General features: G+C 57.2%; 9 protein-coding genes and 1 pseudogene across 9 annotated transcripts, besides 1 other annotated feature; all 10 read right to left on the bottom strand.

Annotated features, from left to right (window-relative positions):
- Positions 1–1,457: 1,457 nt before the first annotated feature.
- Positions 1,458–1,856, bottom strand: LPMP_323900 (kinetoplast-associated protein p18-2, putative; the record flags this gene model as incomplete). Its single annotated transcript, XM_010703769.1, has 1 exon — positions 1,458–1,856. One exon carries the CDS (start codon positions 1,854–1,856, stop codon positions 1,458–1,460), a length of 399 nt encoding a protein of 132 aa, XP_010702071.1.
- Positions 1,857–2,884: 1,028 nt separating this feature from the next.
- On the bottom strand, positions 2,885–4,711 carry LPMP_323890 (enolase, putative; the record flags this gene model as incomplete). Its single annotated transcript, XM_010703768.1, has 1 exon — positions 2,885–4,711. One exon carries the CDS (start codon positions 4,709–4,711, stop codon positions 2,885–2,887), a length of 1,827 nt encoding a protein of 608 aa, XP_010702070.1.
- A 798-nt stretch (positions 4,712–5,509) lies between these two features.
- LPMP_323880 (tRNA methyltransferase, putative) lies at positions 5,510–6,352 on the bottom strand (the record flags this gene model as incomplete). The annotated part of the gene is made up of 1 exon (XM_010703767.1): positions 5,510–6,352. One exon carries the CDS (start codon positions 6,350–6,352, stop codon positions 5,510–5,512), a length of 843 nt encoding a protein of 280 aa, XP_010702069.1.
- Positions 6,353–7,165: 813 nt separating this feature from the next.
- Positions 7,166–7,633, bottom strand: LPMP_323870 (hypothetical protein; the record flags this gene model as incomplete). The annotated part of the gene is made up of 1 exon (XM_010703766.1): positions 7,166–7,633. One exon carries the CDS (start codon positions 7,631–7,633, stop codon positions 7,166–7,168), a length of 468 nt encoding a protein of 155 aa, XP_010702068.1.
- A 789-nt stretch (positions 7,634–8,422) lies between these two features.
- LPMP_323860 (hypothetical protein) lies at positions 8,423–9,043 on the bottom strand (the record flags this gene model as incomplete). Its single annotated transcript, XM_010703765.1, has 1 exon — positions 8,423–9,043. One exon carries the CDS (start codon positions 9,041–9,043, stop codon positions 8,423–8,425), a length of 621 nt encoding a protein of 206 aa, XP_010702067.1.
- Positions 9,044–9,603: 560 nt separating this feature from the next.
- Positions 9,604–11,022, bottom strand: LPMP_323850 (biopterin transport-related protein, putative; the record flags this gene model as incomplete). Its single annotated transcript, XM_010703764.1, has 1 exon — positions 9,604–11,022. One exon carries the CDS (start codon positions 11,020–11,022, stop codon positions 9,604–9,606), a length of 1,419 nt encoding a protein of 472 aa, XP_010702066.1.
- Positions 11,023–12,747: 1,725 nt separating this feature from the next.
- On the bottom strand, positions 12,748–13,155 carry LPMP_323840 (hypothetical protein; the record flags this gene model as incomplete). The annotated part of the gene is made up of 1 exon (XM_010703763.1): positions 12,748–13,155. One exon carries the CDS (start codon positions 13,153–13,155, stop codon positions 12,748–12,750), a length of 408 nt encoding a protein of 135 aa, XP_010702065.1.
- A 661-nt stretch (positions 13,156–13,816) lies between these two features.
- LPMP_323830 (hypothetical protein) lies at positions 13,817–16,003 on the bottom strand (the record flags this gene model as incomplete). The annotated part of the gene is made up of 1 exon (XM_010703762.1): positions 13,817–16,003. One exon carries the CDS (start codon positions 16,001–16,003, stop codon positions 13,817–13,819), a length of 2,187 nt encoding a protein of 728 aa, XP_010702064.1.
- A 1,440-nt stretch (positions 16,004–17,443) lies between these two features.
- Positions 17,444–20,060, bottom strand: LPMP_323820 (annotated as a pseudogene).
- Positions 20,061–22,207: 2,147 nt separating this feature from the next.
- Positions 22,208–22,730: a repeat region.
- Positions 22,731–23,363: 633 nt separating this feature from the next.
- On the bottom strand, positions 23,364–24,494 carry LPMP_323810 (3-hydroxyisobutyryl-coenzyme A hydrolase, putative; the record flags this gene model as incomplete). The annotated part of the gene is made up of 1 exon (XM_010703761.1): positions 23,364–24,494. One exon carries the CDS (start codon positions 24,492–24,494, stop codon positions 23,364–23,366), a length of 1,131 nt encoding a protein of 376 aa, XP_010702063.1.
- Between the last annotated feature and the right edge of the window lie 1,051 nt (positions 24,495–25,545).

Genomic DNA, 25,545 nt, shown 5'->3' with positions numbered 1-25,545 from the left:
GAAATGAAAGCAGCATGAAGCTGAGGTGAACGTCTTCAAGAGAGGAAGTTTAATCGAGGGAGGTGACGGATTTGCTACCCCAAGTATGCACACGTCAGTACCGCATACCCAGTGGAGGTACACCGGCAGTAAATCTCTGTGTCTACCCTTCTGATAGGTCGCCCCGTGCAGACACCAAGGAAGAGGGAGGGAGGGGGGGTCATCGCCTACATACACCGATACGCATCAGTGCGCTTGGCTTCAGTCATTTCCGATCTCACCATGGATGTGAGCATATGAGTAAAAGTCGCCCACGCACACAAGATGCGCAGGCACATCCTACGTGAAGGTGCGGTTAGCGCCTGTGCATCCACACCTGTACGTGCGTAAGTTTGCTCGAGTGGGGGAGGTGTAGGGGTCTATGTGATAGGGTATTCTTGCCTTAAGTGTCCACCAGCCGCCGAAGGGGGGACGAGACACAGGTGTCCTTTCTTTTTCCAGTGTACGTGCGAGTGCGGGTGTGGTGGATTTCGTTGCCAGCGCCACATCAGCGGCACGCCAAAGGAGGGCAAGTGAGGAGCACTTCAACATAGAACAAGACGCACACACGCACAGGAGACTCAGTGGCTTGAAAAAAATCAAACAGAAAAAGAAAATGAAAAGGAGGAGAGAGCGAGTCTGGAAGAGACAAGAGAACGAGAGACTCACAGCGACGAGAAGGCGGAGCGAGAGAAAACGACAGGGAAAAGGCAAAAATATAAAAAACGATGAGAAACAAAAAGAGGCGCGTGTGCGTTGCAGACCCTCCCTGGCTGTCACCGTCGACGTGGCAGCACAGGGAAAGGAAGACGAGACCCTCAGCGTGGGCGACCATCATCAACAGCAGCGACAATGGGGAGCTCGCGGGGGAGAGGAGCTGTGTTGCCGGCGACCCTGCTAGTGCCTCTCTCCATTATGGGTGTGTCATCACTACTGTCAGACTGGCATTCTCTATGGTGTAGGTAATGGCGAGGTGCACAGGAAGGTAACGAGATAAACAAGAGGAGGGAATGGGGCATCTTGAGAGCGGTGGGAAAATCGCTCTACATCACGAGACGGGGGGAGAGAGCGTTGTGTACGCAGGCACGCACACCGTGGAGAACTTAAGAAAGGCAAAAAATAAAACAACAGATCTATGGGTGTGCACAACAGCACACGCTTCGCGCACATGCACATACGCTGCATTCCCCCTCCCCCTCAGACGCAGACTCTGCTGAGTTATGGGATGGCCCCCTCCCTCTCTCGCTTCTCCCTTCATTATACAATCGGGCCAACTAAAACTGCATGTGCGTGGCGAGCGCCAAAGTAATAAGACCCATGCACGCAAACTCAGAGTAGAGCGAAAGAAAACGAAATCCTCTCGTGCATTGGCCACACAAGTCGGGGTGCGCAGCTCTGCCTGTGGTGCAACTTCGCCGCGCTCGCTAGCGCCGAGAACTTTACTTTCTCGGCCCCTTCGCGGTCTTTCTGGCCGTCTTGCTGACTCTCTTAACCTTCCTCTTGGCGCTCGGCACCGTCTTGGGCGCCGTTCTCGTGAGGGATTTCTTCATAGAGGCCCACTTCACCTTGATATGCTTATGGCGCTTCGACAACGGCATGTCCTGCAGGTGCTTCATCTCCCGCTTAAACATGCGCCGATACGCCACCTGTGACGGAAATGTCGTCACTTCAGCCCTCTGCACCAGCGCACGCTTCTCAGCTGGGGAGAGCTTCCGGTACATCTTCGCCGCCGCTGCGCATATGCCCTTCGTCCGCTTCGCACTACTACTCTTGCTAAACTCATGCAAGTAGAGCGCAAACGGGCTCACACGCAGAAGAACCTGGCTACGGCAGAGCATGTTCCTCGCCTGCGGGTGTGATGCCTGTGTGTATCTGAAAGCGAAGTTCGCGGAGGGGGAGATTGAATCGCAGGAACCGCGGAGAGTAGTGAGAGTAGTGAGAGGATTTGATACCGAGTGCGAAGCCGCTTTACCAGCGATAGAGGGCACCCTTGCAGAGATGATCAAACACAAGAGATGGAGAAAGAGAGTGCAAGAGGGATCGGGCGCGTGTGGTAGAGAAAGCGCTGTTGTGAGAGTCTGTGAGTTGTCGTTGGCGTATGTGTGTCGATGTGAAAGAGAGCGGGGGCCCAACACGACAGCAGTAAGAACGGAGGAAGGGGAGGGAAAGGATTGTGGCGCCAGCCAAGCCACGGATAGGGAAACGCCGGAGAGGGGGGCGGAAGGAGAGAAGCGAAAAGCTGTGTCGAGGTAGAAAGAAGGAACGAGAGACGGGCTAAAGGGGACAATGCAGCCCGGTGTCCATGCACATGTACATCCCTCAGCGGGGAAGCTGCTTGGGCGCAGGAAAAGGAGGGAGGACATTACTGCGTCAGTACCGTATACCTCTGTGATGATACGCAGCCAACTGCATGCATATGCGTCAAAGCCGGTGTGTCAGCACCTGGGCCGCAGCACGACAAGCAGTGTGGGTGAAGCCGGTGGGAAAGGAGGGCCTTGAAGAGAAGTGGTCATCTGCCTGTGTCATTTTTATGCAGCATCGCGCTTGACGAGTTCTACGACCATTTTGGTTGTTCCTTCAGTGCGTAGGAGCTGTACATCTTAAGACACGAAATCGGAAAAGCCAGACGAGAGATGCGAAAAGAGAGTAAAATCGATACATATCCAAAAAGGAGATGAGCCCTGAGGATGTGGCTGCGAGGCGCAACTACGGGAAGAACGCACCCTCACCTCGTCCTCCTTCCTTGGTAGGCGAAGAATGTGGGGGTGAGAAGGGGGTTGGAGGTGGACCGAAAGCAAAAGAACAACCAACGCCCCCCACCCTTCCCGCACACGCTCTCTCTCCCCCACTCACCCGCTCGCCCGCTTCACTTTCGTTTGGTGCTCGCCTTGCCAGCGTCCTTTTTCCGCTTGTCGCCTTTCCGGCGGATCGGCGCGACCTCCGCGGTGGGCAGGGGCGGCCAGTCGCAGCGGTTAAAACGCTGTGCAGGCAACCGCAGTGCCGCCATGTTCTTAAGCGTCAACTCATCCGTCCGAGACGCCAGTTGGCTGAACACTGCAGCTACGTGTGCGCTGAAGATGCCAGCGCTGTCAAGCACATAGGACGCACCGCAGGCAATCGCCACGTCAACGAGGTGAGCCGCCGTCTGCGCATCCCCGGCAGCGGTGTCGACTAAAACAGTCACTGCCCGGCGCGAGTCTGCCCCAGCAGCACACATGCACTTGACAAAACCGCTTATGGTGCCATAGTCGCAGGGGTTGATCACAATGTTCGGGAACGCGCCGTCATAGGGCGGCACGAGTAGCGCGTCAGGAGGACTCGATGTTGCCGTCCTCCACTCTGGCTTTGAAGCGACCACGTCACTCAAGACGATGGAGTCCTGCAGGGCCATCTGCAGTCGCTGGCGAGCGGTACGGTCTTCCATAGCGTGCGTATCCTCAAGAAACTGCACAACGTCCGGATCCACCGCTCTCAGCTGCTCTTTAACGTACTCGCTGACCTGATCACCCGTCACCGGCGGCTCGCCATCTCCGAAGAGGTTGTAGAGCACCCTGCAGTCTCCAGCGGTGTCCTTGATTGTCCCACCATCCGCCGCGTCGACTTCGGGCACACGCGTCGTGGACGCGCCCATCGACAGACCTACGCACACCTCCGTGCCGACTTTCAGCTGAGCTGCAGACAGCGCTTCAGTCACCGCTTTTACCACGTCTGCTAAGTTTGCGGCGCCGTCCCAGTGTAGTGCCCCGCTCGCACAAACGTTCGAAGAGGTTGGGTGGGACTTCAGAAAAAGATGAGCGGCCTTGCGCACCCTCCTCATGCGCCTCCGCAGCACAGTGCCGCTGACGGGTTTCGACCTCTCAGCCTCGTACGCGCCGTCCACAGACCCGGTCAGCACATCCAAAGCAACATACACGTGAGAGAACCGCACGCCAGTCACCGCGTCCGGCACGTCTGCTTGAGCGCTGCTAACTAAGAAAGTCACCAACAACTGCGGTACAGGGTACTGTCTCGACGGCGCGCTTGAGTCAGTTAGCTCCTTTGAAACTGCTGATAGACCAGCTCGCCCGGGGGTCAAGTGCGCGCCGCCAACGATGGGTTCGCCACTGCGGCTATCGTCGACCAGCGCAGCAACGTAGAGGTACAGTGGCACGCGCCACTGCTTAGCGGCTACCAAAGACGCCATGATGCTCAGTGCCCATTGAATCGAGGAGGCGCCTATGGCGACTGGGGATGCAGATAGCGCGGCGCCTAGAGTTGAGTCCCACTCACGTTGCGGCTCTACGTAACCAAGCTGAAGCAGTTTTGCCACCACCGCAGCACACGTGGTTTGAATCACGGAGTAGCCGTTGTCCTCGTCGCCCGTGGCCTCTTCCGCCGCTGCCAAGGAAGCGTGGTTCTCCCTGTCTCTGTCGCTAGTAACACATGAAAGAAGGTCCCCGGTGACTACAGAAATCTCAGGTCCCGCGCAGAGCTCCACTGTGAAGGTAACGGCTGTTTCCCCAGCTGCGCTGAGCACTTCGTTATGATAAATTGCCTTCACAGATGTCCCCTGGGCCGCCTCACGGAAGTAGCGGAAGAAGAAGTCTTTCACGTCGACTGGGTAAGTTGATACACACGCCCGCACTGCCTCCGTAAGAATGCCAGAGACGTTGAACTCGTTGTCGTAGCGCTGCCATGATACGGAGCCCGACATACTGCTGTGGCAGAGGGTCCAAAAGGCAAGGCGCGTACTGGAAAAGCACCGGCTGTGAGGCACCGCCGTGTAGCAGCAAAAATCACACAGGCAGAGCAACAAGCTCACCCGTTTCCGCAGAAACACGAGAAGCTCTGTGTAGGTGTACGTCTGCAAATCAGGGACTTATCCGCACAAGCTGAAGGTGGCAGCGCAGTCAATGCGTGTGGCTGACCGTTCCCTTTCGCTGCTCGAATAATTTTTGAGGAGAAACAGCAGGAAATAAGGGGGAGTGAATCGATGTCCCAGCGTGAGTAGGCAGAGAAGACGGAGGTGGGGGGAAGAAGATGGCACTGCGAGAGAATCACGACATTCGCAGTCAGCTGGCTTGCTGTAGACACAACCGAGCAGATGGGGAGAGGAACCAAAGGAGGAGAGACGGAGAGCAGCAGAGAGGGGTGAAGGACTTCGTGCGACGGCTGGCGAGCACAGTGCCCTGTCCCGTCCTCCAGTACAGCGCATCACTCCCTGCATCCAACACAATTGCCCATGGACCGTTGATTGAGAAATACAGACGCGCACTGCTTAGGTCTCTATCCCCTCCCTCTGCACCAGCGCCGTCGCTCTCCTCCCTTTCTCGCCGCATCATCTTGTGTGCGGGTGGGCCTACTTGCTTTCTTGGATGATGAGAACGTGTTGCAGTTACATTCTGTGATGATGTGACTGCGCCATTAGCCGCAGCGGCGCAGTGGGTGGATACAGCGATGGTGAGGCTGTGCATCTGCGTGCGTGCATGCGTGTCGCTGTGCATGTACGCGCCTACGGGCATTTTTTCTCCGAGTCCCGGATTTCCGCACACGTTAATCCGGGCCGCCGCTCCACCATTCCCTTCCCGGCAAGCGCGCGCAACTCCCCCACTAAACGCCTGCGGCGCGCAGCGTTCTCTGCGAAGAGGGTGTTGACGTGATTGAGGGAGGCTGTCAAGAACGTCGCCCAGACGTCGCTGCGGAAGTCGGCGGGTGAGATACACCATAGATTGTGAGCGAAGAGCGGCACATCGATGCAGAGCGGAGAGGTGAGGCAGCAGGTAATCTTGGGGTGTGTCTTGGTTCCACGCGAACATGACACAATGCCGCTGTTCATCTGCCCACTCTCACTACCACACTTGAGAAGCTCGGCGGCGGCCTTGACGTCAGCGCAAAGCACGTGCAAGATCATTGGCTCAAACTTCAGCTGCAGCACCTCCGTCGTTCGCAGAAGCGCATCGGAGAGCTGTCCTTGCCTCCACATCCAAAACTGCTCCAGGACAGGCACAATGCTGTTTCTCACGGTGATCGATGTGTCCGTCGGTAGAGGATCATGCGACTGGAACAAAGTTCCTCGACCGAAAGAACCGCGTTTCCGCCGCTCTACAGAAGAGGCAGCTCTGTGCACCAAAGAGTCGCCCGGCTCCACAGCCGCCTGTGGTGAGGCAGCTGTACCAGCGCTTGTTTCACCCTTGTGGAAAAGAGAAACACGCCCTCCGCATGAGCTGCTGGTCACGTACTGGGTGAAGGAGCCGTTGATGTAATCGACGACCTCAGCAACCTGTGGGTCCACACGTCCCGCGAGGCTTCGGTCATTTGTGTTGGTGCGTAGATCACTTAAAATCTGTGCCCGCATGGAGGCAAAGAACTGGCTTTCCTCCACACCTGACACAGCCTTGCGCAAGTGTGGCACGCAGCACCGCATCCGCCGCTGAGAGACCCTACACGTGGAGAGGGTGAAAGAGAGACGCAGGTGGATTGGTGGTGAGGTGCAGGCGGAGATAAGAACCAGACGACGAAGACCAAGAGATGGCGATGGTGACGGATGTGCACAACGTCTCCGTACGTCACCAGCGCAAAATCCTTGCCTGTGTGCTTGGGTATAAGTGTGTGTGGGGGGAGGGGGAGGGTATATATATATATATATATAGGTGTGTGGGTGTGGGTGGCTGTGACCGTAGAAGAGATGGGGAGAACAAGTGAGAGGGAAGAGCGCCATACGAGGAATGCAACTGTAGGCGTGTGTGCCACGCCAAAGCCGCCGCCTTTCCTCGCTGCCCTCCTTACGGGCGTGTGGCAGTGCGGGGAACCGTGCCTCAAGGGTGGTAGGAAAGCCGCTGCGTGTGGACGAGGCTCGCGCTCTTCTCCCGCAGCCACAGACGCACAGAGACCAATAATGTGCCCGCATGTTGGACAGCACCAGGGTGATCGTGCAACGCCGCGCCCGGCATCACGGCTACCACGTCTGCTGTTGATCGCAATGTGCCACGATTGGCTCTTGGCGTGTTGCCTTTCCCATGCAGAGCACAAATGATCACGTGCGCTGTGAATCAATCGGTTTCCTTCAACAAGGCCCCATTCAGCTGCCCATGTGCACAGCAGCACAGGCCACATCCCCCATCGAGAACAGGCGCAATGCGGACTCAGAGCAGGTTGCCACAGTGAGAACCTAGAGGCGAGTCGGAGACCTCACCGTGCCACCGGTGCTGGACATGTGCGACAGCAACTTCTCGCGCTGCAGCTGTTCCTCCCTCTCATACTGAGCCACCTCCTCTAGCGGTCGAAGGAGCGTGACCCCGCACGTCTGCCGCTCCACAAAACGGCCGTTGATCAGCTGCAGGTAGTTCGGCTCGTCTTCCACGTCACGAGCGAGCACGATATCGCCATTCTTAGGCGTCCAAGGACTGTAGTTGGTGTAGTGGTTGTTTGGAATGAGAAGCATCTGACACCGCGGTTTGCCAATGGGGCTCCAGTCTACGACGTACTGCCGCCCTTCGGAGGGGTCGAAGGCCTGGTAGTAGTGCGTGAGGTAGTAGTCGCTCCCGACGCCGAAGGCTCCGAGCACAACAAGTCCGCAGCGGCACCACGTTGCAGTGGGACTGTGGAAAAATCTCTCAAACAAAAGCCAGGAGCTCATTACGCAAGGCTAAGCATCTACGAAGCGGTACTAAAACTGCACGTCTCTACAGCCAACAAGAGAGACAAAGAGAATCAGAGATAGTCGGTAGGGGGGGGGGCTTAGCAGAGAAATAAGCGAGCCAGTAATGTGAGAGCGGCCGAGTGAACACTTGCGGTGCTATCACGCTAGTTTCCGATGGACACCTTGAGGGGAGGGTGCGGGAGATGGGGGGAGACGGTGGAAGGAGGGGGGATGAGTTGACTACCAAACTCCCCTAAAGTATGAAGCAATGACACACGCGCACACTAAAGCACCACTCACTTTCCCTAGGAGAGACACCAAAATCCAGTGAAGAATATGTGAAACACAAAGAGAGAGGAAGCTGATGATACCGGCACACACCAACTTACACAGAGGGGCGTGCCTCACCAATATACGCAGGCGCAAGACGATCACTTGTGAACCCTTTGGTAGCCTCACATCACCTGACTACAGGCTTCACTAGGTGAGTATGCCTGCGCACGGCGTCTCTCCGACTGCGGAAAAGAAAAATACAACCAAGCTCGACCGCAGCAGTGGAGGTCGATGTGTGGACTCCCGACGTGTCTCTCCTCCGCTCGTGAGATAGACTTTGCTCTTCTTCCAGCTACGCAGCTCATTAGTGATGCTACGCCTCTATGGAACTGCGCGATAAGGCGACCATGTCGTAGCCCAGTTCCTCTTGGTTGCAGACGCACGTGAAGGGAAGCAAAGGCGATTTCGAACGTACGACGCGCTTGTCTGGTTCGAGTAGCGGTCGTTGAGCACCTACTGCGTCTTTTTGCTTTCGCCAGCAGCGTCCCCGCTGCAGCCGTCGCCGCAGTCTTTACGTCGTGCTTCTTGTCGCAGTTGGCGGCGTAACTGAGCGCGCTTTAACTGCAGCATCAGCGACACAATGCGGTACCCCTGGCGCAACTGTAGGTACGCAAACAAGACCAGCAGAGGCAGTAGGTAGACCACCATCATCATGGTCCCGTCCTCTGTGAAGTAGTTTACACCAGGCTCCTGAAAGAGCCGTTCGGCGTGTCGGCCGGCGTAGGAGTTTGCTGGTATGCCAGACAGCAGCAGCACGCCAAGTACCGCACATACGCCCATAATGCGCTCGTCAGAGACAGCTCCCCACGTGGAGGTGAGGGTAGCCACCCACACAATGATGTGGAAGGCGGCGAGGTAGCGGAAAAACGGCTCTGACCAGTTCACTGCCGCGTAGAATTGGTATGCCGCCCGCAGGAATCCCCCCACAAGGGAGCCAATGCTGAGTGACGGCGCGGCAGCGGCAGCGTCAAGGAACACGCGAGCACCAGTTGCGTTCATTACCTCATTGTGCGCCGCCCAAAACGCATCCTCGACACTGGCGCACCACGCTTGCAGGCGTTCCAGAGACAGCATGGCTTCTCTGGTGTCCTTCCCCTTCGCGTGCTTCTGCTGCCAGATGAACTACGATGAAGTGGGAGAACAATAGAAAAAAAAAACAGCAGCTCGAGAACGAGAAGAGACGCAGAGAGAATAGACGGAGGCGGTGAGTGGAGGAGAGAGGAAATAGGGCTTCACTGAGAAGTGGGTGTCGTCGTCTTTCGGTAGGAGGAAAAGCGATAGCAGGAGTAACTGCGCCTTCCCCCCTCCCCCCTCACGAGAGAAAGCAACGGAACAGCGCCATCCTCACCAATTTTGCAGCCGCAGGGACACAGGCTAGAATGTGCATATGTGGGAGCGTTTGCATGACTTCTGTTCTCTTCGCGCAATATGAAAGGTGGTAAGCGGGAACGGGAGGAAAGAGAAAGAGACGTATGTCTCGTCCACGCGCCTCGCTATGGGTTGGCCATCTCGCCTTCCTTTGTGGCAACGAAGTACGGCTATTCGTGTGTCGGTGGCGCCTGTGCGATGGGTGGCTCGTCGGCTGCACAACTGCAAGCCCTCCTCATCCAATGTGCGAGTGCATCCTCCCTAAGTCACCCAGACCAGTGTGTGGCGCCATCAGCCTTAACTGAGCTATCGCTCGCCTCGTGCCCTACTACTACGACAGTGTCGTCAAGGTGGCCCTCACCACTGCGAGAAGCGCGCCGTTCTGGCAAAAGGTAAGCCAAGAAGATCGGCATCAGCCTCGCCACAATTGAGACGGCAATGAGCGCCCACAACTGGCTGTAATCGGTGCGAGTGATGCGGAGGCCTTTTGCAATGCAGCCAGTCAGCAACCCCGACACGATACCGCCGCCCATGCTCGCCACACTGAACACCTCAAACGCGGTTGCCTCAAAGAACTTCGGCGCATGCTCAGCAGCCATGATCAGAGTCGGCATAAAGGCAAATCGCGCGACGAGGGAAGTGAAGAAGTTGTCGACTGGCACGTACACGGCAGCCGATATGCCCAGTCTCCCCGTAATGAAGCCGGTGCACAACAAGAGATTGGACACATACCCCACTGCCCACGCCACACTGCCCATCATAAATATGAAGAAGACAGACATGCGGGTTCCGCCGCAGGCCTCTTGTCTTGCACGTCGGTTCGTCCAGCACGAGAAGACGTAAGCGCCAGCCATAGAGCCGAGGTGGGCGATGCAGCCGTTCATCGAATAGAACCAGTTGGGAAACTGGAAAACAACGTAGAGATAGCTGTAGTAGATAGAGCTGGCGTCAGGCATCATCGTGTACACAAACACAAAGGCGAGCAGAAGGACAAAGCAAACGCCGTCTCTGCGAAGATTGCGGACGTCGGAGTTGGACCACAACATCCAACCCGCATTGGCGATGCTACTGCAGAAGTTACCGTCTTGCATACTGGGGCGGAGGAAAAGGTGCCGTGGCGTGAAGCCAACAATCGGGACGAGTACGAGAAACAGCAGGCCCGCGATGCCGAGTAGCGGACGCACGGACAAAAACGCTATGAGGCACGTGTGCAGCACTGCCCCGATCAGACTCCCCATGGAACGCCAAACCATCGTCTCGGACATGATGACACTCATACGAGCATTGCTCTCCTCCACTGTTTCCGCGTCGTGCCGACCTACCTCCACCACCAACCCGTTCAACGGGATGTACAGCCCCATCGTGCAGAGCTGGCTTACCATGGACCACGCCACGAACCTTGTAAAGCTACCGGTGGCGCCAGGGAAAAGGCTGTACACCGCGTAGATGACTGTGTTGAGGACGGCGGCCAAGACAAAGAGCGGTCGGCGCTTCTCGCCTAAGACCACGACGGCGTCGGAGATGTACCCTAGAAGGGGCTGAAACCACATCATGCACCCAATGTAGGCCCAGTATTGGGCCACCTCCACTGGCTGCAGCGCCAGCTCCCCATTCATGAAAATGCTAACGACACTCGAGGAAAACCCCTGTACGAGAGAGCTGAAGAGAAGGAGCATAGTCACCATGCACGGGATCGTGGGTGACGGAGAGAGATACGTCACATCCTGGTGACTTTCATGCAGCAAACTCTCAGCATCCGCAGCCGTAGGGTTACCGCTTTCGCGGTGATCCGCCTCGATGTACGCCCTGACAACGCCTCCCCCGTCGCTGTGAGGGGAATGGGCGGAACAAGACCGTACAGTATCCTTACCGGCGCCAGATGAGATCCGTGCTCTGGCCACTCCGAGATCCCCCGAGGAAGCCTCTGAATGCCTCCAGCTCAGGGGCACTGCTTGCGGCATGGGGATGGGTTCACGAGACCTCATCAAGAGCGCCTTCCGAGAAGCACGATGCACTGGAGTCGCCACTCGACTGCCCAGGAGAGGTACTCGAGCGCCACACTCCGCGCCTAATGATGTGTTTGTAGTGGCCCCGGGGACAGGCGGCACCTCGTCGAGTCGCTGTCGAGCGATGTCGGGTTGCCGCATAATTAGAGCAGGCGCAACGGCGACGCGCAAGCACGGATGAATCTCGATAGTGACCCTCTCTCTCTCTCTGGCATGGGCTGGTGGAAAGCAACTGCCTCGGCGCGGGCGCAGCTCGTCAACTCAGCGTGTAAATGTCGGTGCGTGGTGGTGCCTTACGGAGGGTACGGAAAGCGGCGCGCGATAGAGGAGGATAGCGGGGGGTGGGGGGGGGGGGGAATGAGGAAAACATGTGGAGTAAAGGCACAGGAAGAAGCAGAGTAGGCAAAGAGGCCGCGTGGGTGCACGTTGAGGCTTTGCAGGAGCAGGCGCGAGACGAAAAGTGGGCGCACGGCTACGCGAGTGTGTGTGTTGGAGGGGACACAGAAGGACAGGAGCGCTGCGATCCCGTCCTTCTGCGTACAGACGAGCCGAAAACGAGAGAGAGAGAGAGGGGGGAGGAGAAGAAAGGGATCCGCGTGAGAGTACCGCATTGCAGGGGAGACAGGGAGTGGCGCTGATTAGCGTTTTCCCTCTGAGAGGGGGCTTGCACGAGCTCTGCATCGAAGCAAAGGCGAAAGGAGTAGGAAAGCTCACACGGGAAGAGCAGAAAGGAGATTTGGCAGTACGGGGGACATGTGCGGATGTGTTGGGGCAACGCTCAGCGCATGGTGCGAAGAAGAACCAAAGACAGAGAGATCAAAGAGTTCCTGCAAAGCGCACAGACGGCAGCATCCTGCGCATCACGATCCGGTAGAGAAAAAGAGAGGCATAAAGAGAGAGAGAGAGAAAAGGGATAGTCACGTTGATGTGCACCTGTGATGCGGCGCGTTGATCACTGCAAGGGCGTGACTTTAACTGTCCATCTGACCCCTTTCGATACACAGAAAGTGCACCTGCAAGCGGCTCTTCCCATTCCCCGTCGCCTACCTACACACAAGTCCTCCCACTACGTCACTACCTCACGCCTTAAACCGTAGAGAAACACCTCAACACCCCGATTCCTCATGGCAGATGAGCCTCGCGCGTGTTCAAACGTTGGTACAGCCACCACAGCGCGTGCATCGTCTTCTCCCATCGTTCGGTGTCTGGGTATGCGTATGTGCGGGTGACGTCACTCTGTCAGGCGACCTTTTCGTTTAACGCGCCGTCACGTGCTTAGGATGCAGCCATTCATGAACGGCGAAGAAAAGATGCACCACGCCCAGCGCACAAAACCTCGCAGGGGCATCGACAGCAGGCCAGCCTACCCATCGCCGCTCTCTGCCTCGTCTCAAGCCCTCCACGCTACCGTTTGCCCTTCAGCTTCATCGTCTTACTCTTTGCCTTGATGCGCAGCTTTGGCGCTCTCGTCTGCACAGAGTCCTTCTTCGTGCTCGCCCGCCTCATCAGCTGGCCTGTATGCGTCTTTGACTTCACGCCGGAGGCGCAGTCGACACAGAAGCCCACTACGCGGCACTCCTTCCCGCAGCTGGGGCACCGCCACAACACACCTTTGCGTTCATCGAAGCCGTTGTAGATGTCAATAGGGGACTCAAGCCCGAGCCGGATCTTCATCTTGCCCTTCATGCTGGGCCGTGTCTTCTTCAGGTGCACCGACTTGGGCACGCTTGGCACCACCAGGGGGAGAACGCCGCCGTTGGCCTGCATAGTAGCCTTCTTCTTCTGGCGCTGCTTGCGGGTCTTGGAGACCATTGTCTGCTGAGAACGTTTTTTTTTTGCGGGGGAGGGGGGGAAGCGTGGGGGTGAGTGCGCGTCTCTGCCTATGGTTTTCTGTCCGCTTCAATGAGAGAACCTAAAAGGGAATCAAGACGAACACCCCGTGTGCGCACCCATGGGGAGCAGGAGTGTGCAGGAATTACAAATCGGAGAGGAAGAGTGTCTTGACCGGTATTGGCAGGCGAACTAAACAGAATCGGTAGAGCAGGAGAAAGGGGGAGTGAATGCGAATGATATGTCTGAGGATGCGTGGTTGGGTGCGCAGCGAGCACTGCGGCCAACAGAAATTACAAAACGAACACGTTCGTCAGTGCACTCCTGCTTGTTTCGGTGGCAAGCGGCTGCACCGTGTGATCAGCGGTGTACACAAGAAAAAGAAACCGGCAAGGGACGACTGTCACATACCTAACGTGAAGGGCAAAAATGCGATTTCTGCCGGCGGGGTATCTATCGGCACTCCATGTAGTACTGCTCTGATGCACGGTGGTAAATGCACCACTTGTGCGTGCAGATTCGCACGATACACACCCAAGACGTGCAGGTGTACGAATAACATCAGGACGCCGCTGCGGCAGCAAACTACTATGACAGAACGACCACGACGAACAGGCAGAGTCACGGATGTCCACCCACGCAGCTAGAAAAAGTAGAAGGTGGGCTCTTCGTTGCGCTCTCGGCCTTTTCGGATGCACTCTTCATACTTGGGTGCCATCTCCTTCGCCTGCTTCCATGCGTGCTCCTTCTGCTCCTCTGTTAATCGTGACTGGTACTTCTTCAGCATCTTGTCTAGCTTCTTTGGGTCCTTTGTCTTCATCGCGATGTTCATCATGGAGGCAGGGCCAATGAGGGCGAGGTGGCCGGCCGTCATGTCGCTGTTCGGGAACCGCACATTCTTGCGCGGGTCGCTCCACCAGTGATCCCTCTTCAGGAGATCCTCGCTATCGAGGAACTTGCCACCTTCGGTGTCGTCGTCGCCGTCCTCGTCCTCGTCCAGCCGCAACGCGCGGTTTTGCAAGTCCCTGACCTCCTTTGTGTTATACCCGGCCTTGTCCATTCTGTTCAGCCAGTAGCTCGTACTCATAGGAGACGGGATGGCTTCATTCTTATTTCCATCCATCGACAACTGCGGCTCTTTCGGCCGAAGCTCCTCTTCTGCCAGCGCCTCCTCCTCGGCCTCTGCCTCCAACAACACTAAATTGCACGCCAACCGTCCTGTGCTGCCAAACGGCGTAAACTTTACTCGGCGTCCTTTTCTAAGCAGCGCTTGACTTGTGGCGTAGTTAACAACATTTTCCTCAGCGTCTCTCAGCACGTAGCGGGCCTCCTGATCTGCTTCGCCGATGATGATGCCCTGGCCCTCCACGGGTGACCACGAGAGGAGTGTGCCATGCGTCCACTCCACCTCTTCCGGTACTGCCTTCGACACTGCAACCGCTGCCTCGCCGTTTGCTGTTGATGCGGCACTGCGGGCGGTGGACACGTTAAACTGCGTCTTCTCCAGCAGCGGCTTTACCTCACTCATGGTCGTCGCAGCAGTGCTAAGTATGTCGACTTGACATGCATAGCGAGGACTCGCAGCATCTTGCTTGAACTGAACAACAGCGCCGCGCAGGTGGTGCGAGCGTATGTCGAGCAGCTGCTCAAAATCTGCGGCGGAGCGAAGGTAGAAGTGGCGGCCATCCCCGCTCTCAATGACGCCCTGGCCGCCGCTCCAGCGCACAATAACACCGTAAAGAACTTTTTCAGGATCCACCGGCATCCCATCCTCCTCCAACAACGAAGAGGCGCCTGCATGCACAGATGTCTCCGTAGCCGAACTACCCGCAGCAAATTGCTGGGCTTTGTGCCACTGCCGCCCCCTGTTTTCCGCACCATCGCCGGCGTCGTCCTCCATGATAAGCGCTCCGAGGCGGTGGATCTTCGTAGCGGTGGCCTTCTCTCGCTCCTTGAGGGCGCGCGCCTCCTCTAGCGACGGCACGGCGGCATCGTAGCACATATCGCCCACCACGACAACGTTCTCCGCGTAGTAGCGGTGCGGTTGGACCGAGTAGGACACCTTTGTGAAGACGACACGGCGTTGCTGCAGGCTCTGAGACGTGGGCAGCGCACTCTGAAACGCATGGACGTTGCGAATAATGCAGAGAGCCCCCGCAGCCGCTGAATCCTCATTGTCGACAGTGACTGACAATGCGCTCCCCAATGACGCATGCTCTCCTGTATGCTGTATCCCTTCGCGAATGAGCCCGCTGCGGTGGATGCCGGACCAGGCCAATATGACGCCCTCCGTCTTCTCAGTGATGACCTCTCGCCGCACCGCAGCCTTTGCCGCTTTTTCTCGCTGCTCTGCCAGTACGCGCTGTGCCTCGGCGGTGCCACCAAACCGCTGCTTCAAACGAAGATAAGCGTTTGTCTCAGCATCAAAAAGGCGACTGCTGCGCATGTCCTTAATGTTTTTGGTGGGCTTTATCACCGCCTCCTCCGACAAGGGGCCGCTCCACCGCGCAATCTGCGTGGCTGGTATGCTGCTGACATCTACGATGATGTTCTTCGCAAACATTTCCTCGGCATCAGCTGCTGTGTCGCTTCCTTCAGTGGCGCCGCCCTCTCTCTTTGCATTGTCACTGCTCACCTCATTCTGCTTCGATGTCGCGCCACGTGGACCTGCCCACCCCAGCATCTCAAGGCTCAAGAAATCAACAGGTGGACGCCGCTGGTAGCTTTCCACCGTGATGGGAGTAAGCCGGTTCCGGATGATCACTCGATCGGCCGATGATTGCCTGTCAACATCAAACTCCACGGTGGCACCCTCAAGCGTGCGCAGCATCGTCGGCAGCACGGTTTCAAAGGCGCGCGTGTTCTCTATTGTGTAGCGGCGACCGCCCTCAATCTCAGTAATGGCGCCGCGGCGCTCAAAGGGGTCCCATTCGATGATGCGGCCGATATGTTTTCCCTTCGCAAGGGTCGTGTCGCTACCTGACGGCGGAGGCGAGATCAATCCACCACCAGCGGATGACAGCGGCGGCGTGCTTGGCGGCAAAACTGCGGCAAAGAACACCTTGCTCAACCCGCCAACTAGGAAGAGGGCACTCCGGCGCATACTTTAAGCACTGCAATAGACGCTATCACTGTGAACGAGAGAGAGAGAGAGAAAGCATCAAGCCAAACAGTAAAGGAAAACACAGAGAAACACTGACAGAGGAATGTGCGTCCCCCTCACCACCTCCACTTACACGCATCAGGGAAGAAAACGAAGTACGGGCGCCAAACAAAAGGGATGAACCGGCACCGAGGGCGGTGTCACGCACCAAACGTGCGTGAGTGGGTTTGTGCGCGAGATGGAAAATGTGAGAGAGGCGTACGTTCCTTTATGTGTTAGCCCCCCCCCCCCTCCTTGCGAAGGGGCGGGCGGACGGGTGGGAGAGGAAAAAGAGAACGAAGAGTGAGAGAGAGGGAGGGTTGGAGAAACACACACACATGCAAGCATACAGAGGTACAGAGGATGACAAGGACTACAACTGAATACAGCTGGGGGACGAGCTCTTTCTCGAGGGTCCTCACATAGAGAAGGAGCGAGAGAGCGAGACGGCGCCAGCGCTGCATTGCGCAGCGGTGTGACACTTCTCGGCTCCCCCTTCTGCCTCGTTCATACATGAGCGACCCCACGGGTACGAGCGTGTTTACTACATCCACCTTCATCCTTGCATAATATAGAGATGCATGTGGTGGCCAGTCCTTGTTTCCCCCACCCACCTCACTTGATCCAGGCCATCTTCCTCTTCCCCTCCCCTCCCCCCCGGTGGTCCACTGCACACCCAGGCGCCTCTAGAAGGGAGACAGGGAGAGAAAGAGTGAAAACAGAGGTGCACAAAGCGGAGTAGCGTGGAGGGGAAACGCAGTACGTTGAGGCTTCAAATTCCGAGGATAGCAGAGAACAAGCACACACACACACACACACACACACAACCACGCAAGCATGCCACACGGAAGAAGGATCGAAAAATATACATATATGTATGTGTATATATGAAGGAATCGCTGAGCTCGCAGCCACAAAGAGAAAGGAGAAGACGGAGCCCCTTCACCGCACAGGCACCGAGATGCGCCACCAGGGCACAAGAGCCATCTTCTTGCTTGCTTTGCTCTGTCTGTTTGCTCTCCCATCAGAGTAAACAAACGTAGAGATCAACGCCGACTTCTTTATCAGCCCGTAGTCGTACCCCCCAATGTCCTCGCCAAGCAGCTGCAATGTCCACTCGAACATGCTTTAGTAGAAGAGGTGCACGCGCTTGTGACCACACAACGCGCAGAACTTGGCCAAGTCATCTATGTGAAGATAACCGCATTCCACGCAAAACGGCGCAGGGCGCGGTTTCCCTGTGGCAGTAACCGCGCTGACCGGAGTCTTATCCGCTATTGACAGTGGCGAAAACGGTGTTGTGACGGGAGCAGGCTCAAGAAATGTAGTAACCTCGGGTGACGGTGATGGCTTTTCGGCCTGCTCGGACGAAACTAACGCTGTCTCCATTGAAACAGCCTGCGGAGGGTCACCTGTGATGCTCATCTGACACTCTGCTCGCCGAGCACTTCCGTTTCCTGTTGGACTGCTACTGATGGAGTTCTCTGCCGCAGCAGGGTCTCTGCACACTGCCGTTGACCGAAGGTAAGACATGATTCGCGAGAATGGGGTGTTTTCGAGTGGCTACTGGGGGTGCTCGAAAGTATCTGTACCGGTGAGTGATGACCGGCTTTGCGGCATCTCTCTACAGATGCTGCGACCAATGTCAGCTGCAGGAGTGCTAGCGGTGAGTGCCAACGTCACGCTAGCGCTCGTTGTATGAATTTTCGAAGAGGTGGAGTTGACGCCCTCATTGCACCGTTGCGCAACAAGGACCCTAGGGTTCTGCAGGCACAGGCACATACAGCTTGTCGGTGCCGCTGGCGCAGTGAACAAAGGGCTCGCCACCGCCACGCGCCTGGGCGACACACTCGGCTGTGTCACCGCCGGCACGCGCCGCCGGCTCTGCAAGACGTGCTGCGATGTGTCCTGCGACAACAACGGCCGAGTCTCGGCAGAGCCTGTTACGGCACGGACCGACGACGCCGCCTCTACAGCGTGTGTGCCTGAAACGTTGAGCCTACACACCGCTGACTGCTTAACAACCGCGACCCGAGCCCGCGCCTCCTCGGCAGCCTTGCGCTCTCGGGCCAAACGGTCACGCAACACTTCCTGGCGGCGCAGCTCTGTGAGGGCCGTGGTGCAGTAAAGCAGCCCGCCAACACTGGAATGCGAGGTACCACCTCCTTTCGACTGCGAAGCGCCAAACAGAAGCCCTTCGCGAGAGAGGCGGCCCACAGAAGAGCACTTGCGCTTCCTCAGCACGGAGGCGGCGGCGCAGGGGGACAGGCCGACTTTTCTAGCCGTTCCGGCTCACACCTTCAGCAAAGAGCCTGCCCACGGTGCGGTTCTGCCTCATGCCGCGCGCAGCTCGTATCGCGCTCGCTAGTCTATCGTGAAGAACTGCTCGGGGGCAGGAGGCAGAGACGTTGGGGGTCTCGATTGTATTGTAGCGTAGCTCAGGCTCCACCACAACTGACGTCATACACGATGCTGCTACCTTGCTCAACTCCACCGTGCTCGGGAGGCCGGCCTTGACTTCTGCCAGCTGAAACTGCGGTTGTGGATCTCGCGGATCGGACCTGTCTTCGAAGGCGTCTCGCACCGGGAAGCATGGCGCTTTGCTGTGGGGTTTCACTTCGGCAGGTTTGACAGCAGGTGTAGCGGCATCTGGCGCTTCGGCCGCCGTCTCTGAAGGAGTGTCTACTACCACCGCCTCCGCTGTCGGGGCTGCAGTCGGACCTGGACAGATGGGTGACACGAATGAGACAGTGAGTCCGGCAGAGGTTGGCAGGAAGTACGCGTGTCCTCTCAGAGACGAGGACGACGCTCTACCGACAGCGGTGGTAGCGGTAGCCTTCTTGTGGCGTTCAATGTACGTCTGTGTGAACGGCTTCGATACAGCACTGAGCGAATACGACGCCCGTGTCGTAGGATACGTAGATGCTGCCCCTCCCGCAAGAGGGGTCGGTGCAGCTCTGCGTGCATTGGCCACCGTCACTCTGGACCGCGACCCACGCGACGATGCTGCGGCGGGTCCGGCAGGGTCTCTGTGCGTCCTCTGCGTTAGCAGTGCCAAAGAAGTGAGTAATGAGCTCGCATGTGCGGGCGGTGTTGCCGGCGCGCAGAAGCGTGCGACCTCGCTCAGCCTCTCGACTGAAGCATCGGCGGTGGGCAAGTGAGCTGACGAGGCGGCTGGCGCGCACAACGGTACCTCGTCTCTCTTCATGAACTCAGCCGCCGCCACTGGTGAAACCGCGCTGGCATTCGTCAGAGACTTCACGATAGAGGCTCGGCTCCCCATCACCGATGGCCGCCTTAGCCAGCGAGGAGTCCCCGAGATGCGTTCCGGTACCGGAAGCGCAGAGCGACTCTGCCTATCTGCATCCGCGAGTGAGTGGGTGGCGGGCGGTGACGAGGTGCTGAGTGGCATCTCAGCAGCGCCGCTTCGATCACCATGATTGCCACCACTAATCTCTCTCACTGATGCTGGTGTCGCCGCTGAGATCTCCGCCTTTGAAGTTTCGGTGACGGACTCCGCCGTGACGGGGGTGACGGTGAAATGCCTTTCATAGGTAGAGCCGCCTTCAACTCTGCTCCCTCCGGCGCTGACACCTGCCGCCAAGCCACGTCGTCGCCGTCCCACGAAGCTCACGGCAGACGACCCCGGGCGAGAGCCAGCAAATGTGCCGTCGAAATGGGAGTTGGTCTCGAAACGGTCGCGGTGGAACGACTCGTAAGGGAGTTCCTCCTTCTCCTTCCGCATTCGCTCGAGATCCCTAAATATCTGCGTCCAGTCCTTCCTCTCCGCAGCGCCGGCGACGTGTGGTGCGGACGGAGCTAGGCAGGCTATGGGTCTTCAACAGGGATGCCGTGTCCACCTCACTGCGACACCGCCACGGCGACAGAAAATTGTTCTCACGCGCATCCTCAATACTGCGTAGGATAGAGGTGATTAACTGCAGGGGAGAACAACAATCCAATGGAGGGATTGGGTCGCTGTTCATCGCCACGGCAGGGTTGCCAATACCGCTTGGTCTTTCGTCACTGCTTGTCCCTATCTCTAGTGGTGAGCAGTGGAAGAAAGGAGAAGAGAGAGGCGAAGCGGGGGAAACCCACTCGTGTGAGCACGGCGAACTAATATGGGGATTCGGTCGATACGATAAAGACGTTGCCACGCGAAGTTGTCGCTCTACGTGCCAACCCAAACAAAGACACCCAAGTAAAGAGAAGCGGGGAAGCGCTACAGGAAAGGCAGGGCGTACTGGGGTTGCCGCACACACTTCGGTGCGTGTGCGTGCGTGTTTGCTTCCGAAAGTGAAACGAGGAAGGAACCAAGCCCAGCACAGGGAGCGCGAACCACAGAGAGCCGGGACAACACGACGGCACCTCGTAAAGGGAATAATCCAACAGACACAACACGAAAGAAAGACGAAGATCGGCATACCCCCCCCCGCGCACACGCAGTGATCTTCCTCGTCCGAGTGATACGATCGCACAACCCCCCCCCCCCGCGCCTTCCTTTCCCTTTATGGGTATGAGCACTACGTGCGACTCGTCTCTACAGTACTCGAGGACGGCAAGTAACCGCCCCAGGAAAGGCGACGGCGAGGTCGATAGTCCGAAGCCGAGCGGACACCGGTCAATGACAACACAAAGGAGAGAGGATGGGCGAGCGGAGAAGTGAGGTGAGGTGAGGCGGGAGTGAATAGAGAAGGGGGCGGATTTCAAAATCCAAGAAAGGAGAGGAGTGAAAAGTGGCCGCAGTGTAGCGGAGAAACAAAAGAACAGAGGAAACGAGAAAAGAGGGCCGCAATTCTGAACGACTTGTTTCGTCTTTGCTGTCCTCCGCGGTGCTGTGCGAGTGCGTTCGAGCTCCCAGGAGAGAGGGGCGAAAGTAAAGCAAGGCTCAGTCGACCGCTTTTCGTTCTTCTTGTTTACTCGGCCCAGGTAGTGCAACAGCACTTCACTCCGCTGTGGGTCACTGGCGTGTCGAACTCACTGAGATGGCGGCGTCGCTCGCGCACACAGTCACGATAAGAACGAGGGAAAAAAGAAACCTACGTGTGCGGCAGCGGTAGATGGGAGAAGTACGAGGCGGGAAACAATATGGAGCTGCAACATGCGGTGAGAGTGCACAAGGAAAGAAAAGAGGGGAAGGAAGAGACGAAGACACGTTTCTCTGGTGCTCTGTTCAGCTCAGTGGCACACAAGTGGCGGCAGAAACTGTGGCGTCAGTCAAACACGTGTACGTTAGTGCGTGTATGCGTCAACCTCGATTGAGAATTGAATGAAGTTGAGGCAGTAGTCCAGGAATATGTGAGCGTACGCAGGGTCACACAGGCGCACACCTCTACGCAGTCGCCTGCACTGACATCTGACAGCTTTCGGCGGGGGGGAGTGAGGAACTCAACCATCACTACATCGCTTACAGGTTCAGAGCAAGAGGAGAAAAGGGGTGAGAAAGAGGAAATGAGTGTAAATGGCAATCCCTCGCTCTGTGAAAAAGCGGAGATGCAGTGGTGCAGACACGTTTGAGCTATACACGTGCGTGTGGTTGGAACTTCATAAGCGCCGCAGGCGAACGCACCACAAGCGCAAGCCCACACACAGGAAGGAGGGAGGAAAGGAGTTGTCCAATGGAATGGATGCCGGCGGGTGGAAAAGCAAAGAAGTGGGGCCACTGGGAGGAGCGCCTCACATATCCGAACAAACGCGCAGAGAAGCTCACACTGCACATTGCCTGTGATAGCGACAGCGCCATTGAGGTAGAAAGAGACGCAGGCCAGCAATGATACCACAGCACCAGTCCACGGCAAAAGATTCAGGTCCGTCCACGGATATCTACGAGACGTCCTTGAAGACGCCCGCCGTGCGACCCACTAAAAATTATTTTCACTTTCAACACTCCATTCTGCCGCAAGCCAGCCAGAAAGAAAACAGCCGTACGCTGCCGCAGGTCCACGCGTGGCTCTGTGTTGCGCCGAGGCCGCATCCTGCGCGTCCAGGGAGAGCCGTCCTGCCGTCGAATCGGGCCATGCGGGTCGGGGGTCCTCCTCGTCCTTCCCCGTCCACAACGCGGATACGTGCGGCGCGATCGGCGCCAGACGGACTTGGCTGGACTGCGCGCCTCGGTCCGCGCGGGCGTCTGTCGTGCGGGTAGCATGGGTGTGGTCCAGGCACGTGCCGGCCGCAGGTGAGGGCACTCACAGACCCCGCGCCCCCGCCTGTGCGCCATGCCTCGCCCCCTCCCCTCGTCGCTTCAAGCGGTGGCGTCGTACTGTGGTGGGGAGACGCTCCACATGGGGAGCCTGGAGAGTCCGCCCGCAGTCCCGGCCGGGTGTGGATGAGTTTCAGTATACGCGACCACTGCGTATAGAGGCAGCATATGCGTGCTGAGCTCCGAAGGGCTTGATGCCTGCACACCCGTGTGAGAGCTGCCGGAGCGCTGTGACCACACCACTATTCGACGTGTACGCCTCTCGCGCTACATGCACAACATTGCTCTCTTGGGTGACTGCGGAGAGGCACAGACAGGTGCGGAGAAGCAGCACTATCGAAAAGAGGAAAAGCAGATCGGCCTCTTCGAGTTGATCTCGGTTCTCTGCGTATGCTGTCGCACCCACTGTGTCGGCAGCAGCTTTGGCGTAGAAGTCCTCAAGGGACTTTCTGCAGTTTTTTGGCGAGCACTGCTCCAACACAACACGGCGAGTGAACACAAAACACTACATAAGTGCCACAGCATCGATCACACTTTTTTTCCCACCTGCTCCCACCTGACCCATTGCGCGGAAGTTCACATCTGTGTACCTCGCTGTCGCGAAGCATCCACTGCGGATCAGAGACTGCAACTCGCCCAGAGAAGCCTACACACACACACACACACACACCGGCGCAATGTAAGGAAAATGAAAACATGCGACAATGCTCTAAAATGAGCTCGATTTCGGCGCGTCGTGACGAGTACGGAGATGGTGACGTGGGCCATCCTACTCCACTGGGTAGAGAGGGCACTGCCAGGCAGAAAAAGGACGACAAAGACAGCAACGCACTTTCATGAAGATACAACTCAGGTAAGATCACACAATGCGCGCTCTGGCAGCGGCGCCACTGGATCCCAGACCAACTGGTCGGGCGTGGTGGGTCTAAAGTACGCATCGATGGCCTCCGCCGTTACCTCAGCAAAAGTTGCCGGTTGCCACTTCGGCCCCTTCTCCTTATCAATGAGCAGGGCTCGGACACCTTCGCGAAAGTCGTGTGCCGCGATGACCCGTTGGGAAACGCAGTACTCCATCTTGAACGCCTCCACCGGTGTGCTCAGCTTTGCACCGCGCTTCAGCATCTCCAGTGTGAGCGTCATCGCTGTCGGTGAAAAGGTGGGCATGAAGTCTGCTGCCGCCTTGATCAACGGATCCGTGTGTGCGTGCGTCTTGCACGCATCCAAGATGGACAATATGGTCAAATCCTCTGTGATGTCGAAATACTGGGCGAGAGAAGGAAACGAGTGAGCGATGGTGCAGGGTGGCAGCTGCGCCGTCGGCGTGGCGTACTTCTCCAATGCCGCCTCCACATCACCTGCCTTCGACATCGAGACAAGAGCATGCTTCAGATCGTCCATCTTAGCAGATGGCACAAAATGCGTTGCAAGGCCGAGGTGCACGAGGTCGGCACCGCGGAGTCGGTGACCAGTGAGACCCATGTAGAGCCCCAGTCCAGGCACCGACAGTCGCGGCAGGAACCAGGACGCCCCTACGTCGGGGAACATGCCTATGGCCACCTCAGGCATCGCAAGGCATGCCTTTTCTGATGCAACACGATAAGTGCCCCCAACCGATACGCCCACACCGCCGCCGAGTACGTAGCCATCCCATAGGCATACCTGCCCAGCAGGAAGGATGCTCGTCTTGTAATCGACCTGATACTCCTCGTAAAAGAAGTCACGGCCGCACCCGGGCGGTGTGTTCGTCGTGAGGCCAATCACATCGCCACCGGCGCAAAAAGCCTTCGTGCCGGCACCGGTGAGGATGTACAGGGACGACAGAGGAGCCGGCGCTGTCACGTACAGTCGGTGCAGCTCTTGTGTCATGTCATAGTCTAGCGCGTTGAGGGACTTTGGCTTGTTGAGGGTTATGAGGCGTGCATGTGGGTAGTCGGTGCAGAGCACGGCCGCGCTACAACGCGCAGCTGTATGACGCATCATGCGCGAGTCCACACGAGAGCCTTAGAACTCTCACGCTCGTCTTCGGAGTAAAGGCCAATTGAGAAGGGATGGGGGCGCAACAAGCCGATCGCTGAGGAGACGTTTTAAGCGAGTCGCTCCCTTTAAAGCGAAAATAGGCGACCTTTCAATGAGTGACAAGGCGCTGGATGCAAAGGCGCGTGAGTAATAAGCAACGCCGTCCGCCCCAGTTGCGCTGCACCGCGTTACGTGCCCTTTGCCTTTCCAGAAGCCTTGGCAGAGGAGTGTCACCGAAGAAAAGTGACAATGACTCTAGCGCGCAAGGAACGAACGTACCAGCGCCGATACAAGCAAGAAGCGAGTGGCAGGCGAAGAAGCAGCGAATAGCAGAGAACGAGAAGGGCAAAGAAGGGGAAAAAGGTCAGCAGGGAAACACGCGGTGCGCAGGGCTGAAGCGACAAGAACGGCAGCAAACACACGCACACCGCCCAACCCCCATCGCCTCGTGCGACGAGTGACACAGAAGGCACAAATCGTAGTGCGTTGCCCCACCTGCATGTAAAGAAAGATGGGGCAACACAGCAGCCACCACAGCTGACGATACACCACCAGCGGAGCCTCTGCCCACCGCAGTGGCAAGGGCACACAATTCAAGAGACCCTTCACCGTTATCTTCTGCGACCAGTGACATCCAGTCTCTCTACAGAAGCACAGAGTTTAAGTACGCACGTCACTAAAGTGCGTCAATTGGCCAGCTGGTAGCCCCCCCAAAAAAAAAACACCACTTCACGCATTTAAAAAAAAAAAATAGATACCCGTAAAAAAAAAAAACTGAAAAAAAAAAGAGAAAACAAATCGATAATTACCCGAAAAAAAAAAACTGCACACAACACACACCGAGCTGAGACACCACAACTCGGTACCACACAGATATGAATAGCAAACAATGCGACCACCAAAACCAAAAAGGGAGGCGGTAAAAAACGTCCTCCCGACAGATACCACAATAAGCAACAGAAAGCATCAAGCACTAACTTCACTTTCCATTTCCAAGGGGCGGGAAACCTTCAAC

The sequence above is a fragment of the Leishmania panamensis genome (genome assembly GCF_000755165.1).
Source record: "Leishmania panamensis strain MHOM/PA/94/PSC-1 chromosome 32 sequence".
Classification (NCBI taxonomy): Eukaryota; Euglenozoa; class Kinetoplastea; order Trypanosomatida; family Trypanosomatidae; genus Leishmania; species Leishmania panamensis.
Note: the sequence above shows the minus strand (reverse complement) of the source record. Positions and strands in the feature narration are given on the sequence as shown.